The following is a 22,710-nucleotide window of genomic DNA, read 5'->3' on the forward strand; positions in this document are numbered from 1 at the left end:
CTAAGTGTACCATGAAGAAAAAAAAAAAGCACATTTCACAATTGGCTCCTCATGGAAAAGCAGATCTATGAAAACATTTAGCTTCATAGAAACATCAGAGGCGCTCATGTTTAAGCAAATAATTCATCAGCCCCCCTTTGCGTGGCTTTAAAGTACCCCCCTTCTCAAAGTCCTCCGACGGTGCTTCAAATATTTTGGAAGGGCTTTTGCAGCGTTTGCTCAGTTAACCATCAGCAGAATGCTCATTTGCAAACTGCAGGTTAGCAAGATGTGGCGGGAGATATCAAAGTACAGTAATTGGACTTCATTCCCCTTTGGCTGAAAGGAGAAGAAGGTGAGAGAGGAGTCAAGTGAATCAAATCATGAGGAACAGGTTGAGCGCCAATAAAATCACAAGCTCAAAATGATACAACAAAGTTCATTCTTAAGATAGTTTTGACCAACAACAATTTGCCACCGGCTGTTTTGAAGCAGATGAAAAGTTTCAGACTAACTAAAGGGCTTATGTCGTTTGTTACACAAGACCGGCCTGCTTTTTTTTTTTGCTTTTATGCCCATAATTAAATTATTATTGGGACTAATGAAATCAGAGACTCAGTTTTTCTTCAAACTGGTTGCATTGTCGTTTCAAACTTTATAACAGAAATAGCACTCTTGTGTCGTTTAGGGTGAATGCGTACATTTAAAAATGTCCTTATTTTTTTTTTTTTTTTTTACATAATGATGCCAAGTCTCTCTGTCTAGTAATTAGCGCTGGTGCTCAGCATCGTTCTGTCTGTGTGTTTGTGGGGGGGCGAGAGTGGGGGGGGCTTGTTCACTAGGGTGTTAAAGATCACAGCGGAATATATCAGCCTTTGATGTTTAATTGTATTGTAAAACACACTTTAGAATATTTTCTCTCTAAAGTTGATTTTTGTTTGCGGCTGCTTTGTGTTTGCTGCCTTTGTGCGTTTGTTGTCTCTGTTTGCACATAGGAAATGTTTATGTCTTTGTCTTTGTTTTTTGTTTTATTTTTTTGCTGGTGTGTATTGAAAATGATGAAGCCCCGTCGTCTCTATTCGCATCTGAAAAAAAAGTTGGAAAGGAAAATGAGAAAGATTGAGGGGAGGGCAAAAAAAAAAAAAAATCAAAACATACCTTGGTTAATCACACCACTCTGTTTTTGAACTAAAATGACGCCAGAGTGATGTCGTAGTGAACGCGGCAATCTGGTTGAACAGGACGTCCTGCCTCCTCCTTCCTGTTTCCTGTTTCCTGCCTGGCCTGTCGGTCACGATGGCGGCGGCGGCGGCAGCCTGCTGGGTGGTCCTGCAGGCAGCCGCGGGCTGACCACACAATGGTATCGTCAGCAGTAGCCCACCTAAAGAGACACCCGAAACACCTCTCACCATGCTGGAGGCCGGCCGGCCGGCTCCTTGAAATATTTGGATAGGGAGAAAGAGAGAGGAGGGAGTTGTTGGACTGTGCATGATAAGACAAAGGAAACATTTACACGAGTTTGTACATTTCGCTCTAAATATTGAACAGGCTCGGTATTCCGATTTTTTTTTTTTTTTTTAAATGAGCTAACAAACTTCTTTGCCTCCCTTCCTGAGAAATTCAACATTTTGGTTATCTTGGACCACCACAGGTGTGTTTATCTGTTTAAATATGACATGCATGAATTGTGTGGAGCTCAAGTTTGTCCATGCGTGAAGCCATGATGATGTCACAAGGGGCCCACCTGTGGCAACGCTTTAACGCCGACTCTACTCGCCATCGAAATACAAGAAAAGGCTTGAAAAGTGTTTCTGTAATTTATCTTTGTCACGCCTGCGACGTAGCGGAATCGTCCGGCGAGACGCACAGAGGTGGCTCTGTGCGCGAGCACGCATCCATCCGAAGCGTCTCCTCTGCGCCACGGCTATCCAGTATTTTTAGACCATCTTGTGTTGACACATGAATCCAAGAGGGGAAAATATTTCGACTTTTGAGCCTTTTTGTTGCCACTGTCTCCCAAAAAAAAAAAAAAAAAGCAATCTATAAATCTCCTCCCGCTGCGACGGACAATATTACGGCGCTAATTCACGAATGTTTCAACTCTTTTGGCATTTCTGAGAATCGACGCTCCCTGTCTCGAACAAGAGGCTTCAACTTGCCAAAGTCCACACTCGTGTTCCTTTCCGCCGTCATCTGGGCCGTTCCCAGACTGAAGGCCAGCTTGCTCGCTTGGCCCTCCAGAAAGTGAAACTTTACAGTACAGCAGCCTTGGTCTGGCTCGTGTACAGTAGCTCTATGAAGCATGCCCCCCCCCCGGTAAAAAAAAAAGCAGCTCATGATGTCATTAATTTCATTCATACTTTATGGATGCGCCGTCCGGTGGAGGGTTGGGGGGTGAATGGAGAGAAAGGAGAAGAGATGGTATTGCGGAAGAAGATTTTCAGTGGAGGAGCATGTATAATGAATGAGGGAGGCACTTTGTTTGAAACTCCAGCCCCGCGCCTCACTTCAAGCTGGCCAGAGTGGGGGCCCGCTCTCTCTCTCTCTCCCTCCCTCTCTCTCTCTCTTTTGAATGGCTTTGAGATGCTTTCACCTGGCTGGCGTTGCGCTTCCACTCGGTGGAAAAACAAATAGCCTTGTAGGAGAAGGCTGACAATGGAGAGAGGGTCGGGTGGAAAAAGGGTGAGGAGTGGGTGAGAGAGGAAAGAGGTGAGGCTTGTATAGCGCCCAGACGATAGAGGAGAATGCTGGCACCCGGCCCATACTTCCTAAATAGTGCACTCTACAGAAATAGCTCAGCCTTGATATTGACTTTTGTCTGCCGCTTGTGTGCGTGTGCATGTGCGCTATAGAGTGACACTTCCATTGTTTAGTGAGATTTTTTCCCCCCTTTGCTAGTTAACTTTTTGGCACAGTGTGTGCTGGTGTGAGTAAGCCAAAAGGGGCGTCGCCAGGATGGTGTGGGATAAAAATGGCCCCTTGACTTATTTTTGGCCCTCCGCTGGCCTGACTGTTAAAAATAGCCGAGCAAGTGTGGGAGATACCTGTCACTGCTCCCGGCTTGGCTCCCAGGGCCTCCTCGCCGGCCGCATCCATCCGCCGCTGGCCGGCTCGCTACAAACGGCCCCCTTGGGAGCCGCGCAAACAGGATGAGGGTGTGAGAAAATCTGACAAGGGAAGAAAAAAATGGTTGGTGTTAGAAAATTAGGGACACGGACTACAAGGATGTTGCGGCAACACAAAAGCAAATCCACATTGAGTCGGTGCATTTACAACTGCAGATAAATATTTTCATTTCAAAAAAAAAATTCACAGTCAATTATGACGCTAGATTAAAATAATATATCTTTAAAATAGACGACTACTTTTGTGTAAAATTGAGGAAGTTCAGTGAATTTTTTTTTCTTCCCTGATTGGTGCTGCTGTTTTGGTTAGCAACACACGCAGATGTGAACAATTGGATTGAGCAGTACACTTACCACAAGTTTCTTTTTCCTCTCTATTCATTTATTTATGTATTTATATTTGAGACATTTATTAGACCAGAGAGCACTGTCTGAAGTATGATACTTGGACTCGGCATGCGAGGTCACAGGGTGGTTTTCTCTCCTCCCTGCCATCTGCACGCCAAAGTGTTAATTTTGTTTCTGCATCTCAGGCATATGTCATGTGAGCAGTGTCAAGCGTGTTAACTTTCTCTCGTCGCCTCACGTTTGGAGTGATAAAACGGCTAAATAACTCTTCCAAGTCAATGCGGGTTTATTGTTTTGCTATCTGCCCTTTAAATGTGCCGTACTCTTCAACTGACCCCCCCCCCCTCCAAAAGAATTGATGGCCAATAATCATATCAAAAGTTGGCCTGAGAAAGAGAAATATACAGTCTGAGAGAGGCGAGAATCTGTGAAAATCATTAGTGCCCTTGGTGTTTTTTTGTTGTTTTTTTATTTTTTTTTACACAGCCAGCCAGAGAGAGATCATTCTTTCTTTCCAATGCACCCCCCTCACATCCCCTCTGTGTGTGAAGGGAATTGAGCTGCCTGTTATTAATGTGCTTTTGACAGCTTAATTTGATAAGCGGGCTACTTGTTAAAGAAGTCTCAGATTGTTCTCATAGAAAGAACACGCATTTTTCTTCTCCCCTCCTTCTTCTCCCATGTTCTTCAAAACGCTGCCCGTCGATGACCCACTTCTGAGAGGTGGTCGAAAAACAAGGAAGAGCAGTGCAAAATCCACAGGGAGAAGAATGAGAAGAAGGCAAAGAGAGGCTAGCGAGTGCGCCAAACGAGAGTGAGAAGGGATAGTATGTGGGAAGTTAACACAAATGCTTTTTTTTTTTTTTTTTTCTCGCTCTCTCTTTGCCGCCTCCTCACTTGCCTTCCTCAACCATCTTGGGCTCCTCTTCCCTAATCAAGGGAGAAATGCTTGAAACGATAACAGGGATTAGCCCTCGGCGCTCAGCAGCTCCTCTTGGTTAAGTACACATGTAATACGTTGTTTATTTGATATAATGCACAGTAGGAGTCACAGAAGCCAGCGCTCCCGCCGCCACACACACACACACACACACACACACTATTTAAATACTTTATATAATTGAGTGGAACCGCACATTTTTCGACAATTGGGTCTTCATTGATTATCGTCATCTAAATTTCATATATCCACTCCATAACAACACATTCCCCGGAATGGATGCGCGTTAATCCTAAATGCTTTTATTTGAAAAGCCTGACTTTTGAAAGGATGATTCGCCGATGTTGCCCAAACTTGTCAGAGTGTTGCCGAGCAGACCGACTTGTTATTGTCGGAGTTGTTCATAAAAGCATTCCTTGCCGTTTGGAGAACTGTTGTTGCCCAATATCTAAAAATAGCTCCAATGTAGATTTTTTTTTTTTAATTATCCAGGTTGTATTAATATTTTTTGTGAATATTTTGGGCTGTCTTTAACCGATTATTCAGATTTACATTATTTCCAGTGGGATGTGTCGCTTTGGTTTTTGTACGGTTCGGTTTTCGGCATATTTTTTGGTTGGAGTGTGACAGGACGGAGAAGTTGAGCAACTGTGGGTGGGTCGGCAGAGCAATGGGCACAACAAGCGCCTTACCAACAACAGTAATCACACATGCATCGTGACCGTGTGCAGGTATGTGCAAACACACGCGTTCACACACTCCACCATGCAAGTTCCCACACACAGCTGTGATGCAGGTCACTTGCAGTGAGGGGTGAACACAGTGAGAGAAAACAGTATGGAATCGGAGGGGCGCTTAAGTGTGCGTCATGTGTGTGTGTGTGTGTTGAGGGTGGGTGGGGGCTGTCTAGCATTCTCAGGCCTTCTTTGGGTCAGAAGGCAAGGGGGATTTTTGAGGGAAGGAATTGAGTGATATGAGAAAAATAAATGAAGGGGAGGAGAAAGCGCGAGAGGGGTCGTGTGTTGTGTGCCCACATCGTTTCTTGTTGTGAGTTTGTGTGGAAAAAAAAAAGCCTTGCGAAAGGGGACATGCTCTGCTATCATTAGCCGGGGGCGGCGGTGGCGGAGCACTGGGAGGGGGCAAGCGAGGTTATGTGAACGATGCAGCTGTCTTCGTAGCGGAGGGATTTGAGTGCTCCTGACGATGATGTTGATGATGAAGATGATGGTAGCGGCGCTGGGGGAAGTCCAGGCCGCCAGGTCCCGTCGCTGAACCAGAAGATAAAACCTTGTGAACCAAACAACTCTTCTCGGCCCGCCACTCTCACTCTTTACTTCCCAAATAGGAAAAATAAATAAGTAACGATGGATGCTTGATGGCAAAGATAGGAGAGAGGAAGAGGAAAAAGGAAGCTGGCATGATTTATACATATAGTGTGCGGGGGGGTCCAGATACTGACTCCCTGCCATTTGTGCATTTAAGGAATGCATTGACTCCCAACATTCACCACAAGAGCCTTGTGATATTTTCTAGTTTTTGTTGACACGTTGAATAAGTTTGTGGTTTTGTCAGTGATGCAAATTATGTATTTCACTTATCGTGTCCCCCACAATTATTGGCTTGAAAATGAAAATTCAATTTCTAGATTTAAAATTCTTCAACAGACACAAAATGAACCTCTTCTTTTGGCCATCTAAGTCTCCAGACCTAAACCCCATTGAAAAGGCAACGTGTGTAAAATATATATATTTTACTGAAATATTTTAGCTGCTCAAATAAAATATGTATCACCAAATGCCTTTATTTATAGTAAGTATTTAAAACAAATCATACTTTGAGATGACAATGACAGTGGTAACGTTTTATTCCATTCCGTATCATTTAATTATTTTAATGATTAATAATTGTCTTAATTGCCTGTGCGTGACAACTGCTTCCTCATTGCAGGGCATCAAAGTCATACCTTTTATTGTGATGGAGCAAAAACCTCCCCCCTGTAATTTTGCATTCAATTGCGTAAATCACTCCAAAGTTCTCTCCGCTTCCTTCCCGCACCTCTTTATTGTTTTGACATTTTGAGCGCGTCAAATCACACGTAGCAAAGAATGCGGCTGCAGAATACAACCCAAACTGGCTCGTCAGCCTCGTGCGATCAGTCGCTGCCGAGGAGACGAAGCGCAGGCGCGCCGGCGAGACGACAGATAACAGGATGGCATCGGCGGGCGCTGCTTAATGCATTCAACCTGCCACCGCGCTGTGACAACAAGGCAAACTATCATATAAGATATTCCAACAACATCGACAATAACGGTGTCAGTTAGGATGGTAAAAACCAAACAAGAGCGGAATGGAAATTTAGAATGTAACTCGCCGAAGAAACAATAAATGAAGTCATCGCTGTGCACCTGCCGTTCCAATATTGTCGTGCCAATGAGTATTTTGGACATTCCTGGAAGTTCTAGCATAACGGTCCGACACAATGGTGTGAGGGGAGCTAAAAATAGAGCGTGGTCAAACAGCAGGGCGTTGGGTGGCCGAGGGTCCGTGTAGCCACGCAGTGAGCCTGAGGCACTCTGCCAAAGCTCGGAGCCTCGCGGCCGGCGGTAATTTGATATTTGTTTGTCTGCATCAGTTCAATCTCCAGCCGACCTTCCCCCTTCTGCGTATGGGTCTGAAGTAACAGTAAGCTTTATCAGATTACTAGCTCTGAGGTCTCTTTCAAACCTTCCTTTTGCCATCTTGATTCCATGCAGCTGTGCAGACTCTTTAATCATAAGCTATCTTTTTTTTTCTTACCCGCCATCCCCTCCTCCCATCTCCTCATCCTCCCTCCTCCTTAACATATGTTAATTGGCTGCTTTCTGTGACAAATTACGAGCGCTCGCTTTGATGAGGTCGCCGTGTGATGGCGCAGGGAGTGGAGGACGCTGGTGCTGCCAGTCCCTCGCCAGTAACATCACCCCCCCCCCCTTCCCCTCTTAACCACTCCAAAAAGGAGCGGCTAATGAGAGGCTTGGGCTAGGCCTGGCTCGGTTTTGGCCTCGGTGGGGGCCACTCCCCTAAACAGAGGCTCATCTGTAGGTGCCGTCATGCCACCACACGCCCGCCACACTCCAGACAACCTTTCTACACACACACACACAGTACCCCCCCCCCCCAGGGAACTGTAAAGCACAGTTCCCACTGAAGAAAGCAAGTTACCTCAAAATGTGGTGTCTTGGCATCTTAAATGATCAATTTCTGATTGAAACAAAAGAATATGAGTGGCATTAATTATGAATTCAGTTTGCTGCTTGTGTATCAAGTTTACGCGTGTGTGTGTGCGTGTGGTGGTGAGACAACGCCTGGAAACATAACACCAGCCTTGCTTAAGCAAACACTGCGGCAGTGTTTAATGATGTGCACAATGCTCACAATTATCAATCAGAAAGCAGAAAAAAAAATGTCAAAACAAGCATTTTTTCTTGCAATGTTTTTTTTTTTTTATTTGAATGCCCGACTGTACCAGCGCTCAATCTCTTTCGCCTCTTGATACGTTACAATCTAGGTTACTCGGTTTGCGAGTAGAGCAAAGGGACCTGAGGAGAAAAAAAAAACCAGAAGGTCGTATCTTCAGTATGAAGGACATCCTTGTTCGAGTGTGCAAGCGTCAACTTCTGTGCAAATCACACCCACCCTGTGACTGTCACTTGTCACACCATGCAAAGTGACATCCTAGCAAGAATTTAAAAAAAAAAATTTGAAAAATGATCACCATTTGATTGGAATAATATTTAGTCAGAGCCATGCGTCAAATATGAACAAGGGTTCAATTAACTACAAAAAATGTCTCGAGGATTAAATCCTTTCATAATATTATAATAAATAAATAGATAGATAAATAAATACATTTCGGCCAATCCCAGTCAGCTAAAAATTTGCACAATTCAACATTTTTTGTCGTTATTGCAGAGGCCAAATTTGCTGATTAACGAATTAAGGGGGGAAACTTCCCAGTAGACCTGCCATTGCCAATTTACTGACTTAGTTACCACAAATACCCAAGAATGAAAATCCTTGTTCACCTCACCCATCCCTTTAGCTACGATGCAAACTAGCCCACCGCCCAAAAGCAGTGTGTCTCTTTTCGGAGGCGACACTCATGCGCCCGTGCGGAAAGAGGTGACGAAACGAAGCCGCCGACAGAAAAAGGGAAGTGCACCTCGTGGCTGCATGAAGGTTAGCAGTGTTAGCATTAGCCTGCGGGCCTTAATTGAGGCCAGGAGGGAGCATTTAATAATTGCTGTCAGAAGATCAAATTTAATTCTCCTCTCTTCACAGCTACCACTGCTGTAGGGGGGGAGTGAAACAAATTGTCATCAGAGATTTCTAAATGAACAAAGCTTTTAATTAGGGTGATTAGAAGACTGTGGCAGCCAGGAGGAGTCAGGGCTGGGGGTGTGATGAAATCATCACCCTCATCGCCATGTCTGGTGATGATATGGTGCTGGGTTGAAGAGGGGAGCTGGGGGGGGTGTTCACGGGCTCAGGTCTTCGGAACGTGTCTCACTTCTAGCGCTCATTGCCTTACTTCCCCCACACTCACTGAAGACGACAAAGACATTGTCGGCAGAGAACATAATCGGGTGAATATGTCAGTGCTTTGTGTCGTGACATGACTTGCGGCTGTTCTTGGTGGGATTAGGCGTGCTGGGGGGGCGTGGTGTTGGTTCGTAACTGCTTTAGCTATTTATTTATGAGATTGTTGTTTTTTTCTGGAACACAATAGACAAGTGTGGGTGTAGGAGCCCATCTCTTCATACTCAGCTTTTCGGAGAGTCTTGATTTGAGGAGGTGACTTAGAGCATGAGTAAGTGGCCCAACAATGACAGGAAGGTGGGAGTGAAAGAAAGAGAGGAAGAGGGAGAGAAACCGCTGTCATGCTGCTGGACGTCAACTTACATCACAGTTGCAACACTCGCTTTGGAAAAAAAAAAAATCTGATTTTGTTTACTTTACAAATGACTTTTGGATGCCTTAAAAACACTTTTGAATTTTTTTTCAGAAAAGTATTCAAAAGCGTATTTAGAATCAGCCCCATAAGCAGCTGCGTGTTTTCTTTACATTGCCACCTATTGGCCTGGCGTGCAAATTACACAATTTCACTTGTACTTTTGACAACACATAGTTTACAAAAACTAATTCTTATCTTTATCTTCAAGAAAGAAAACACCTACATCAACATTTAATCGACAGACTTTGACGGAATGTCATAGGAACAAAAACAAATGATTAATAAATCTACAACTCCCCATTACACTGAATTTCACTTGAGTAGCTGCACGGGTCCCATCCTTGGGTAATTCTAACCCAAAATGCGTGTCTTTTAATTCTTGATGCCTCACTTCCACGCGTGTGTCCTCTAGCTTGTCTGCCTTTGGCCCAGCAGCTGTGGCTTTTACAGCCCTTGGCCTGCTTTCAGAGAGGGGGCTGACGCATTGTGTCAAGTCACCGCGTCCTTGGCGAAGTCAGCGCTAGGCTCTATGGAAAGATGGCTCTCACCTGTCTGGCCGTTGCCTCTGACGGATGACTACCTGTCTACATGGCGGCTTTTGTCGTCTACTGTTTGTTGCCGCCGAGTGAGATGCGCAGCTGCCCGCAGGAAGGCTCTCATTTCCAAACTCTCCACGTATCAAAAAATTATATAAGGGCAAGCATTTCAAGAATGTCACAAGGGAAGGAGGTGTCAATCGAAAGACTACTGAGATGAGTTTGAATTGACTGGGTTTACCATGAACAAGATATAATGAAGATAAAATACAAATTTGACGTCTATATGCGTCAATGGCGGTGAATGAGTGAATGTGGATTACATGATTTTATTTGGGTTTGAAATTGTGTGGCCAGCCATATCAAATGCTCTTTCCGGCCACACATGACACAGTCAAGATTGTAGGTTCCCCACCCAGATGTTTGAATACTCATTTTTCTGATACATGCTTCTAACTAATTGTTAGGTCACAAGCTGTGATCTCATCTTATGTCGCACTCTTCATTCAAGTGACTCCAACTGGGTCTGATCTTTATTATATTGTACTTCCTTGTAAGTGTTCTATTTATGGACAATAGGGAAAAAAAACAGAATTGCTTTGTTTGCGTCGAGGTTCCATGAACGTGTTTTCACAATCAGTTGCTTCATGGAAATATTTTTAGCAAAATGCTTAAAATAAAGTTTATGGGGAAGTCAACATGTCCAGTAATAATCTGCATTCACACGATTTTACTGCTTCTGTTACTCATGTGAGGAAGCGTACATGTCTTTAGGTTTTGGTTTGAAGAGATTTAAGAACGGAAACAACTTTGATTGTCTTGGGCTGCTGATGTCACATCCTTCCATGATCTTTCCTGTCTTTCTGGCCTCTAAGACCCTTTTGGGTTTCACAGAGTGAGGCACAAGAAGGGAAACGTTGCTGGAAGAGTCTCATTAGGATGACAATCAATTCAATTTCAAGTTAAGTTGAGCTGAACAACTTCTTGAGCCGGAGGTGTCGAGAAGAGTTCAGCACTTGAGAAGATACTTTTGATGGTGGTTTTTTTTTCCCCGTGATGTCAGTCCCAGTTAGGAGTGTAAGACTATGTAAATAAAAGTCTTTTCAATAGACATTCGTCTCACTTCTAAGGTACATAGAGATTGACAATTGGATGTGCATGAAACCCTTGCTGTCTTGCTAATGATCAGAATAGATCATGAGCTAATAGAAAGAGACAAGCAGGAATATATTCCAATATTTTACAACACACAAACCAACGCACGTACACAAACATTCAAATTCAGGTTTAACTCAAACCTTCACTGAGGAGAATGAACACATTATAAGATGATCCGCCGCTATCACGCTAATCCCCCGGGTGTACATGTTGCTAATCTCTTTAGCCGCTAACATGCTAAATTAGCCCTAATATCTGCTGCAATTCAAAGCCGCACGAGGCCCACCTACGCGTGGGCTACCACCCAGCTTCGGGTCACTCGGAGAAGATATAGACATTAGGGAAAACGGAGGAGGTAGAAGTAGTAGCGCTAGCCATTCGTCACCGTACCTATCTCGCCGTGACAGACGGCAAACGCTACGTCCCACATAGACGAGTCACCGCCGCTAATGACATTAGAGGCACAATGAGACCTGGCGCACATTTTTCCTTCTCTCTCTCCCATGCTGCGTGGCCATTGACTCGCCGGATCTACTCATTTCTGCCGGTGCCGTCTCTATCAATCCTCGGAGGCGCCACGTGTGCCAAGTGCGCCGCTTATTCTTCCTCCGAAATGTACACATACGTGCGCTACAACAAAATCCACATGTAAACTGGCAGACGAGAGATACAACAAAGAGGAAAGCCGTAAAAGAAAAATAAGAACGTTCGGCAGAAACGCTCGAATGAGAGCAGAACATTCCGATTGCATTTCCAAAATGATATGAAAGCACCTTCCCCCCCTTCAAGGAAATGAGTTTATTTAAAAAGAGAGCATGTTTATTGAATGTACCATACACCTACAAAGGTTGACTTACTGTAGTGTAATATGTTAGTTCAAATCCTTATAACCACATTTCCTCAGAGGATAAGAGGTTACTGGTAATATATACGAATATGTATACGTATTTATATAGACATAGGTATATATTTCAGGACACATACACAAATGTGTTGCAGATGTACGATATGGTGCGCATGAGTCCATACTCCCGAGGTGGGGTTTCTTAGAAAAACATCATAAATCCCGTCATGATAAATCACCTTACCCAATTTGCTACACACTGTATATAACCTGTAGAGAATTTGAGAATACCCAACTCAGCAGATTTCTGGTCATGTTGCGTGATACCGAAGTGTCACTTTCGATTTCATCATTTTCCCTCCGCACAATTCTCTGAATGGAGAAATAAATCCGGTGGATGATTGCAATGCGTCTTTAGCTTCTTCTTTAGGAAGTTCAGAGCAAGTTTTAACTTCATACTCGACCGACAATGGTGGCCCGACACCGCAACGCTGTTGCATAAGCCCAGACTCGGTCCATCTTAACAGGCATCCCCCAGACTGTCTATTAGAATGTGTGTATTAGTTTTTAGCGACTAAACGCTTGGGAGAGAGGTGACCTAGAATCGAGCCTTGCGGTGCACACTGGAGTGTTGGTGTTCTCATCGTCCTCTCAGCTCCCACTTCGGAGACGGCGAGAGAACGAGCGCTCATTAGATCTATGTGCTGAATTTCACTCTCCGATTCTCCCATCCTCCCCCAACCTTCATCTCTCTGGTTCGGTCTCTCTGTCCGTCCGTCTGCTTAACAGATGGGAGGGTCATGGCTACAGCGCTTCCCTTCCCCCTGGAGAGGCCCGGTGCCTGTTCGAAAGATCCTTCGCTTTTGCCTCACTCTATTTCCTTCTCCTACGTACGTATCTCCATGTTTGTCTCTCCGTCGGCCAACCCCTTCTCGTGTCAACCGTCCGAGCCCCCAGCGCCGTGATATTAAACAAGCAGAGGAGCAACTGTTGTCCTTCTGGCTTCCTACTACTGAAGGCCTCCTTCCAATTATTCATCATCTCAGATACGTTCTATGCCTTAAGGTCTATTTTTGCGGCCTTCCCTCACCTCACTTGCCCTCACCAGGTCAGAGGTCCCTTGTGAAAAATTCCTCTGGAGGATTACTGCCGCGCGCCACGTGACCGCGCTCACTAAGCGGCGTTTGTTTCCACTGCAGTTCCCCTGCTTGGCTTCAACGGTCCAAATTGGATTCAGCGAGTCACTTGGTAATCTGTTAACTGATCGCCACAAGGGGAGGCTGAGGAGGAGATGCCATTGGTGGGCAATGTGCGTATATCCAGAAGCAACCTGGCACTCGTATGGGACGGGGGCAGGTGTGAGGAAGAGGAGGGGGTGCTTGCGGTGATGTGTAGGAGGAGGTAAAGGTGGTGAAAGTGCGAGGGGATGAAAGGAGGAGGTGGTGGTTGGGATTTAAGGGGAGCGCTCACAAGGCTTCTCCTCGGGGGAGTGCCGCATGGTTAGCACTGGGAGCCAAAAGTAGGGATTAAATGTTCAGGACACGGGCTTTGTCTTAATGTTACGTAAGGCCTAAGGTGTTGCCCCAGCGGGTGTTGACATTGAGAGGTTCAGCTCTGCTCACAAGTGCTTTGGGAGGATTGAGGAGGAGGTGGTAGAGGCCAGGAGGCAGGGATCAGTCAAGTAACCCCTGGCTTTTTGGAGCCCTGCCCGAGCTGGCGAGTGTTGACTACAAAGGCAGGGGAGGGGATGATGCTGTCGGCCCGTGATTGAGGTACGCTGCTGGCTTGATTGATACGCCCGTCTGGCTTTCTTGTGCCAAGCATCTTAGTTGGCTTGTAATCCCTATTTGTCTGACAACATCCCTCTTTGTTTCCTTCCAGAGGGCATCACTTTGTTTTTTTTTTCTGTCTTTAACGATGGGCGTGTTTGCACAAAAATGTTCTGGATTGCCTCCTTAGAACTGGCAGAGTTATTTTAGATCTTATTATTATTTCCCCAACTGCCAAAGATGCTTTGTATCTACATCCCATTTTTCCCGTTTGAGGTTTGCAGACAATCAGATGTCAAGTTTTTTTTTTTTTTAAACTAATGTTCACTGAACTCTACCTGCATGACACTTCATTAGGTACACTGCAAGTGTTTCCAACCAGGGATGCAAACTTTGGTTTGATAAAGAATTTTGAAATCAGAATTTTTTTTCAAATCTGTCTTTTGCTATTTTTACGTCAAATAGGTGTCCACTGTATGTTCTTGTACTTGTGATTTGCAGTTTTATGTTTTTGGTGACCTGCTTATCTCCATCAGTGAGCACACGTCATACGGCCTATCTTTCTGCAAACTGCAGTGTTTTATGTTGCGTGTAAAGCCGCGTTGCCGGCGTGCGCGCGGGCCTCGCTGAATGTCCCTATTGCATACTTTCATTATCAATGTCCTACTAGTTGGAAAAAAAGAGGTCAAGTGCGTAGCTGTGTGCTGTGTTCACCTCGGGGGTTTAAAGCATTCTTCTGCTTTCTCATGCATGTTACTCAATAAATACATGGAGTCGGGTTAGGGGGGAGTTGAGGAGAAAAGAGCTGGGTGGGGGTAAAGGAAGTGCAGTACAGTGTGTGTGTGTGTGCGTGCAAAGGAGAGAATGTGAGAAGAACGTGGAAGAGAGCAAGGGTGCATGAGAGAAAAAGTGATAGAGAGAGAGACTGTCATGTCTTTTGGTGAAGCGGTGTCGTCTCACACATCAATGTCTGATGCTCGTGCTGCCAGGTGCCGGAAATCTGGTTCAGAAAGGAGAGAAGAAAGCAAAGATGGAGAAAAAAGGCTGGGTAGATGGAGGATTTTTATTTTTTTATTTTTATGTGATGGCGCTGACAGCTTCCCTGCATTGCACTGAGCTTAAATAATGGGATGCTCATTTGCATAACGAGGGACGTTATCACCTCTACTGTCAAAAGAAAACACAACAACAGTTCTTGTGCCCCTCCCTCAGATAGATTGGGTTGGCCTACTTAAGCACCTCCAGAGAGATGCGCTCAAGATCGGGCTTAGCCAAGCTCAAATAAAGAACACACACATGTACAGTCACGCAAACTTTTTGGGGCGCGCGAAACATAAAGTCCAGCTCGGCGGCTTTTAACCAAGAACAAGTCCGCCATTTTGTTTGAATGCTGTTTCCTAAAATGACTAACTATTTGTCTTATTTTGCCTTTTGTGGTTTTTGTTGAGCCAGAAAGGGACAAAGTAGAGTTCGACTCTCCATCTGAATTCCAGCGATGGTGTATCGTTTCACTAAAATGTTTTTACGCGGTGCTAGCATAACAGCTACATAGCAACCGCTCATTACCATTTGTTTTAAAAAAATCTAAATAAACTGATTTTTTTTTAAAACTTAAATGCACAAACTGCTTCACCCAGGATAACCTTTAACTCCAACATGTTTAGAAAACACATCTAATTCTTTCATCTGACAATTTGAAGCAGGGTAAAGCCTGATGCTAGTTTTACTGTCAGTACAGTGAACTTTTACAGGAGCAAGGAAAAAGCTTTGCTCAGTCTGCAGCTAATGTTACAGTGCTGGTGATTAGAGCGTTTAAGTTAGCGGCACTTCCAAAACACTGTCAAACTCTCTGTGAACGAGGCGAGATCCTGACAGCGCTGTCTCCTCTCGTAGCCTGTGCCGGCAGAGAGAGAGAGCGAGACCAAAAGAAGCAAAAACTGATTTGCATGATATCGACAGTGAAAAACACAGCCACATTGTTGACAGATTCTTTGTCTTTCTTCGCCCTCCCTAGTGGCTGCCATGATGCCACTTTCATATCTTTTTTTTCATTCCCCTCAGTATTTTGCCATATTTCATTTCATTTAATGCTCATCCGCTCCCCCCCCCCCCTCCCTCTCTTCTTTCTCTTTCTTGCAGGTACAGATGCTGGGATCTTTGAGTTGATTGGAACAAATAGAAAGCCGGCGAGAAAGAGAGCGAGTGAGTGAGAAAGAACGAGAGAGAAAGAGCAAAGAAAGAAGAGGAAAGAAGAAAAGAGTGAAGCAAGCATAAAGTTCTTTGGGAAGAGGAGAGACAGAAAGCGACGGGGACGATGGGGAGGAAAAAGATTCAGATCACGCGGATTATGGATGAACGCAACAGACAGGTATGTCTTTGGGGAATGGGAGGATGGATGAGGGTGGGGAAGAGTGGGGTGGGGCGGGGGGGGGACACCCTACACCCCCGCACACCAACCTCAACAATGAAAATCTTTCGGGATTGCGAGCAATATCAAATGGGGGGACAAGGGAGTGCATGCCGGCAGAGCAGAGTTATTGCTTTGGGGGTGAAGTGTTCCTGCCTTCTAATGACAAGGCTCGTTTCCTTCCCTTCACCAGCCGGCGTTAAGGCAATCTGGGAGGGGGCGAGGGGGGAGAATATTCTCAAAACCCATTCTACATATCGGCACAGCGGCCCGCGTTGCGGCCCTTGCATCGCCAGTGGAATATTACTGGCTAGGAGAAAGCCAACAAAGAGAAGACCAAGAGTCAAACTTGTGTCCATTTTCCGATTGAGCCCATGTTATTTCTTAACCAGCAGCACACTTAAAATCGTTGCGTACAATTCTTTAAAAAATTGGATTTTGCGACTTCGTGGCCCTCTCCGAGGTCCGCCCGCGGTTGTAAAAGCAAAGACAAAGCGAGCACTCCTCCATGGCTGCCCTCGAGGCACTCAATCGATCACTTCCTGCGCTCCAACTGACCACTGACACTTTTTCAGCTTCCCGACGTTTCAAATTGGATCCATACGCATCTAGCGTGGCCCCTGGATCACAGGTCAAAAACACACACACACAGATCAGCTTCAGGCCTTTCTTAATTCTCTGACATAAGTGTGACACAGTCACGCTTTCTTCAGTTCTTCTTTGTATCCGGTTAAGTCATCTGCAGAGTCATTTGGTGTAAAAATGAAATGGAAGAGATTCGTCAATGTTGGAGGAGTCCTTTTGACCCGCGTTATGACTGGTCTCTATAAATGACATTCCAACTAAGTAATATGACAGTGGGTGCACCTGAGATAAAAAAAAACAAGCTTCCAGTAATTCTACTGGTTGTGACACAGCATCCGCTCGCTCTTTGGAAAAAGAGGCGAAGCAAGCGCGGCGCAGCATCACTTTGTCATCGTCATCGAGCGACCGAAGCAGCCGGAGAGGTCACCGAGTTCCCAACGAGGACTGGAGCTATCGTGTTGCGGTGGCGGCGGCACCCTGGCTTCCTCCTCGCTGTTATCTCAGCCCTTCTCTCACCTTAGACTGAGCCACATGCGCCAGGCCATCCGGCTCCCGAGGATAAGGAGGGAAAGAGGGAGACAGGAAGGACACCTGAGGGGAATCGATGCCTGTGATATCCGGGCTTTGCTTACGGAGAGAAACGGAACGGCAGAGGAGAAAAGGTTCAGGGAAAGGAGAGTCAATAAACGGCTGGATTTTGTGGTTTGGATCTCCAAATTGGAATGATGTCATGAAATGGTGTTGTCATGTGATCAGCGGAGCACTTTTGTGTTCCCATTTATGGCATGTATGAATGACATCACTGTATTAGACAGCATCACAAGACAGAGCAGAAAGTCCGACCTTCTTAAAAGGAAAAAAAAAACAGAAGTTGGATTTTGCATATTCTCACTTCCTTTTTGAGAGAACGCCACCCGGCCCAAGCCAAATAAACAAAAGAGGCGTTTGTATCCAGCTGCTTTCAACCTTGCATTCTTCACATAGTTTAAAAGAAACAGATCATAATAATAAAGATAAGAGTATTTGGATAAAATGCTTGATATCAACTCTAGACTTGAATTAAACAAGAGGAAAGATTTTACCTTATGAGTCAGTAGTCCAAATAGTTTTGAACCCCGACGAAATGAAGGTACCCAGCGAGTTTTCGAAATGGACAGAAAGGGAGATCGTTTGAAGCTTTAAAGCTAAACTATTATAGTGAGATAAGTGTCATAGAATAAAGATGGATGGATAATGTACATGTCACCAAAAACTCCCAACCTTATGATGTAGGGCCCCAAAAAAGAAAATCAGCTTCAATACCATCCTCACCATGCCACCCACATTGCCCCTCATCAGCGGCAGCATGACTCTGGGCACAGGGCCACTCACCCTGGGCGGCCACTTTGGGCCGCCACCCCCCCGGGCCCCCCAAACACTTCCCCAGGGTCGAGGCAGTAGAGCCAGGCCTCCCTGTTGTTGACTGGCTGCCCGAAGCTTTGGACAGTGGACAGCAGTGTGTGAGGCCTGGCTGGCTCTCAGCCTCCTGACCACTCAGACCCTCAACCTTGCTTCAGGCACATAAAAAGAACCCCTCATGGACACGAGAAGCAGACGCACACTTGTAATTTACAACCGCAGGTGTGTGCGTGTAGAGTTGACACATTGCAGATAATTCAGTTCGACATTTTGATCAAAGGTGAATTTAATTGGAGCCCGCTTTTAAAAACAACGATCAGCCAACATTATGACCCTTTGACCAATTTGACAGTGTCAATCAAAAATGACATTTTTTGTAAAGGCGGAATATTATCATAAGGCATATTACTCCAGATGAAGGGAAACAAACCAGTACAGCAAATAAGTCAGTTTTTATTGAATTCGACGCACCTGTTAATTTTTTCTTATTTAAATATTTTTTAAAATGTTTAAAATAATTCTTTTTTTAATTTTCAAAAGATTTGTTTTTAATTAATGTAAAAGAAATTTTTTTAAATGTTCTATGTTTTAAAATTTAAAAGAATTTTAACTGCGTCATCCAGTACAAAAAAATTCATTATATATTGACTGGTTCTAAGTATAAACAGCCTAATGTATCTCAGTTGAGCTAGTCTGGGGAGCAAGTCATTTACTGCAATTGCCCTTAATTAGTGTTGCCTCTAGTGTGCTCGGAGGGCAAAATTCAGGGCGACTTGTTTGCGCATTCATGTGTGTGTGTTGCGATGGTGACATTAGGGTTCCAAGGAGGATGCGAGGCCAAAGGTTAAAGATGGAGCAGGTCATCAGTGTCAGGAAGGGAAATAACTCCATCTCCGAGCTTTCCCACCCCAAACAACACATGGGAGATGCACAGTGATGCCTTTGGGCACATGGAGAAAAAAGAAAAAAAAAAAGCGATCTTTTATTTATTTATTCCCACCCCTCCCTTCTGACAAAGCTTTAATCCAATCAATGGTGCCAGGGTGAGAACATGTGCTGGTGAAATTAACAGCAGGGAAATAATGAGGCCCGCAGGGTATCTTCTCGTCACCCCTTTAATTCCCTCATTCCCACCTAGCAACTTCCATTTTGTGAGCATCACCTTCGCTCTGTCATCTGGTCGGCACGGCAAGACCCTCACCTGTAAAGTGCTCACCGAGCTGTCACCTCATTGTTTTACTCCTCTTTGGACTGCTCAACTTTTTTTGTCTTCTTTCCAATTCGTCATTTTCCCCGTCACACCTGAGCGCTTGATCGTTATGGAGTTGAATGTGTGAAAATTCGAATTAATTTGACGTTCTCACAGCAGATGTGGAAATTTAGTCCTTGTAGAATTCAAAATGCATCAAATTTGACAGTAAATGACTATTTTTGTCCTGATGGTTACTCGCAACTTTTTTGACGACCATATTGCCACACGGAATTTTAATTCCATATTTCTTTAAGAGGGAACCGTTGCAGTATTTCAAGAGTTCCCATAATGCACCAGCTTTTAAACACTCAACGCGGACACTTCATTCGGCGCATCTTGCTTCAGTCTCAACGAAAAGGGAAAAAAACATTTTCTGTCTGGTGCCTCTTGCATTGAAAAATCCGATAAGTGGCGTTTTGAAGAGAGAGAAGAGCACGGCGTATATCATAGGAGGGACAAAGCCCCTTTTGTCAAAATGGCCCTCTTAAATGTTCCCTTGGCTTTGAGGCAGAGTTCAGAAACAGGTCCTGCACTTCTTGTATTCCTTTTGCGTAAGCTCGTGTCTTCCTGCCTTGGCCCCTGACAATGGAAGAAGTGTTTGTCTCAGGACAAAACCAAAACGGACTGACATGCATGTGTGTGCGCGCCACGTTTTGGTTTGCTAACAAGTCGTTTTAAGGTGCCTGTCTCTCCACTCCTCCTATGCCTCCCCCGGGGAAGCAAGCAGGAGGTGGGAAGCAGAAGCGAAGCCATTGTGAAGGGGAAGCCACTGGCCTCTTCCTGTTATGAGAGGAAATGCATACAAATGTGCTTCCTGTGCTCCCCCCTCCCTCCCCCAGCCGCCCCCTCTTGCTCTCTTCCCCACCGTCACCCGTGTGGCGTGGAATCTGCCGCCGCCTCTCCACCTTGTTCTGTGTTTATCCCGGTCCGCCTCGCTCGTCGTTTGCCAGCGGAAATGTGACATGTCATTTTATGCAGAGCGAATCTATGCTCATTTGACTGGGACGCGCATATAATTGCCGTTTCACAGACAAACATACGTACATGAATAAAGATGACGGGAAGAAGATGAAAGGACTTATTTAATAAAAAAAGTTTTGTCATACACTTGCCTTTGGGTACACCTGCAAAATCTAATGAGACTCAAGAAGTGTGCCGCTACAAAGGTCGACGTTTGATTGACACTGTCAGAAATTAATATTATATATATTATTCTCCGGTGAATCACCAAATGATCACAATTAGTGCACGAGATGAATTGCTTGTTGGACCAAGCGTGTTTGAAATCGGCGTGTTTGCGTGGATGTATGCGATATAGCAGCTTGTACTGTATGCGTCACATTGAGATGTGTGGGCGTGGTGTGAAATTCATCTAGGTGTTATTGTTCAATCGCTCGTTCGCCTCCTGGATGGTGATAAAAAGCCATTTTGGGGTGATATGAAAAACCTTGGAAGAAGGGAGGATTAGAAATTATAGTCTAATGGTGGTTAGAAAGAAAAAAAAATGGACGTTCTTTCACTCTTCTGGGAGCTCTTGATTATTCAAATTGAAGACAATGCTCCAAGTCCTCTTCTCTCATCATCCTCATGTCCGACGAGTCTTCTCATTCGTGTTTTCGTCCAAAACTGGTCGGTGTGCCCCTCAAGGGGTTTTGGGGGACGCTACAATGAATCTTACTGACACACTTTTTATTTGTTTCACATTTAAGTCTGATTGTGTAAATGTCAGCTTGGTATTTGTGAGCCCACGGGAGCATTTTCTCGTTCCCGTCGTTGCTGAATCAAGTCGATTTACTCGAGAAAGCCTTTTGGAAGGAATCTGGAGCGATTCACGCAAGGTTACCAACTCGACGTAGAGGGAGAAAGAAGGAAAGGGTGGATGGAGGTGAGGGATAGATTCAGTTTCCTCCATGCATCCTGGGAGACGTGCTTGCGTGTAATCCAAAACTATCCATCAATATCCAAGTCATTCCTAGCTCCTCTTTCAGCTTTCAAAGTGTGAAGGGCAGCGTGAAAGAAGACTTTACATCTTTATCATCCTTTTCAATGCACGAGAGTTGCGAGGTTTCAATTCTGTATTTTTTGGCATTCGTGGAAGTGTCGGAAGAGAATAGGCAAATAATGCAGAAGATAATGCCAGATGAGCACAGCTCTGATGCAATGTTTAGCATTTAAAAAAAAAAAAAAAGCTTTGACAGTGCAAATCTCTTAGGTAAATAATACAGGGAAGCGACTTCGTCGTAGCTTAAATTAACCGAGCAATGGAGGAATGTACAGTAGATGCTTCTATTAAAAAAATCAAATGTGACTACTTTTGATATGCCACAAGAAAAGCCCATTACAAAATATGTGCTTTTTTTTTTTTTGATGGCGCTGGTATTAATATGAGTAGGTGCTATTTTTATTGAAAGGTAGTTACTTGGGCAACACTAACTTTTTATTTTCGACCGAGGGTAGTCGGCAGGATCTTATTTCTTTAAATAGCCTCGAAGTAGCGAGCGATTTGAAAAAAGGCCATTTGAATCTGTCATAAGTCCCTTTGTGTACTTTGATGCACAAACATTAACGGATCTTCTTGGCCGTTATTTTTCCGAGACGAAAGTATTTTCAGTTCCTTAAAATGCAGCTTTTTTTTTTTTTCTTTTTCCTGCTCTAGTGGTTGGACTGTAGTATCAGTCGGGGGGCTGTTCAAACGTCAACGGATTTCTGTTTTCCTTGAAGGCACTTTTAAGTTGAGTGGTAAAAAGATCACAAATGTTCCGGGTTCCTTTTTGGATGTCCTAGCCAGTTTTTTTTTAAAAAATTTTAATACTCTAATATAATTAAATGAGGAGCACAAGAGTTGCATCTGTCCTTTTGCATTTATGACCAGAAACTAATCATCCCAAGGCTAATCATTTATTTTCTTTTTTTTCCCCCTTCCCCAGGTGACATTTACAAAGCGAAAGTTTGGCTTGATGAAGAAAGCCTACGAGCTGAGCGTGCTGTGCGACTGCGAGATCGCCCTGATCATCTTCAACAGCACCAACAAGCTGTTCCAGTACGCCAGCACAGACATGGACAAGGTCCTGCTCAAATACACCGAGTACAACGAGCCCCACGAGAGTAGGACCAACTCGGACATTGTGGAGGTGAGTCGGGAAGTCGACGCAAATGCACGTGCGCCCGAATGCACTGAATCATCGGCAGAAATGCGCAAACACACCAGATGATGGTGACTCATTACTTCTCTTTTTGTTTTTCCACTCATCACTGAAAGGAAAAATTGGATGTAAAGTTCCGTATAGTCTCAATTTCAAAAGTAGCGACATATAGTGGTACAGTAGTTGATATGGTTTGACATCCATTATCCAAACTGCTTTATCCTTGCAAAATC

The 22,710-nt window shown here is 44.6% G+C and overlaps 1 protein-coding gene across 21 annotated transcripts in view; it reads left to right on the forward strand.

Moving 5' to 3' along the window:
- Positions 1-22,710, forward strand: part of mef2cb (myocyte enhancer factor 2cb) — a 68,786-nt gene that overhangs the window by 21,109 nt on the left and 24,967 nt on the right. For all 21 annotated transcript variants that reach the window (XM_037259890.1, XM_037259889.1, XM_037259894.1 and 18 more), the window contains 2 exons: positions 15,832-16,060; positions 22,262-22,465. In XM_037259890.1, coding sequence (XP_037115785.1) covers positions 16,007-16,060; positions 22,262-22,465 — 258 coding nt within the window. In that variant the 5' untranslated portion in view covers positions 15,832-16,006. The remainder of the gene's footprint in view (positions 1-15,831; positions 16,061-22,261; positions 22,466-22,710) is intronic.

The sequence above is a fragment of the Syngnathus acus genome, chromosome 9 (assembly GCF_901709675.1).
Source record: "Syngnathus acus chromosome 9, fSynAcu1.2, whole genome shotgun sequence".
NCBI lineage: Eukaryota > Metazoa > Chordata > Actinopteri > Syngnathiformes > Syngnathidae > Syngnathus > Syngnathus acus.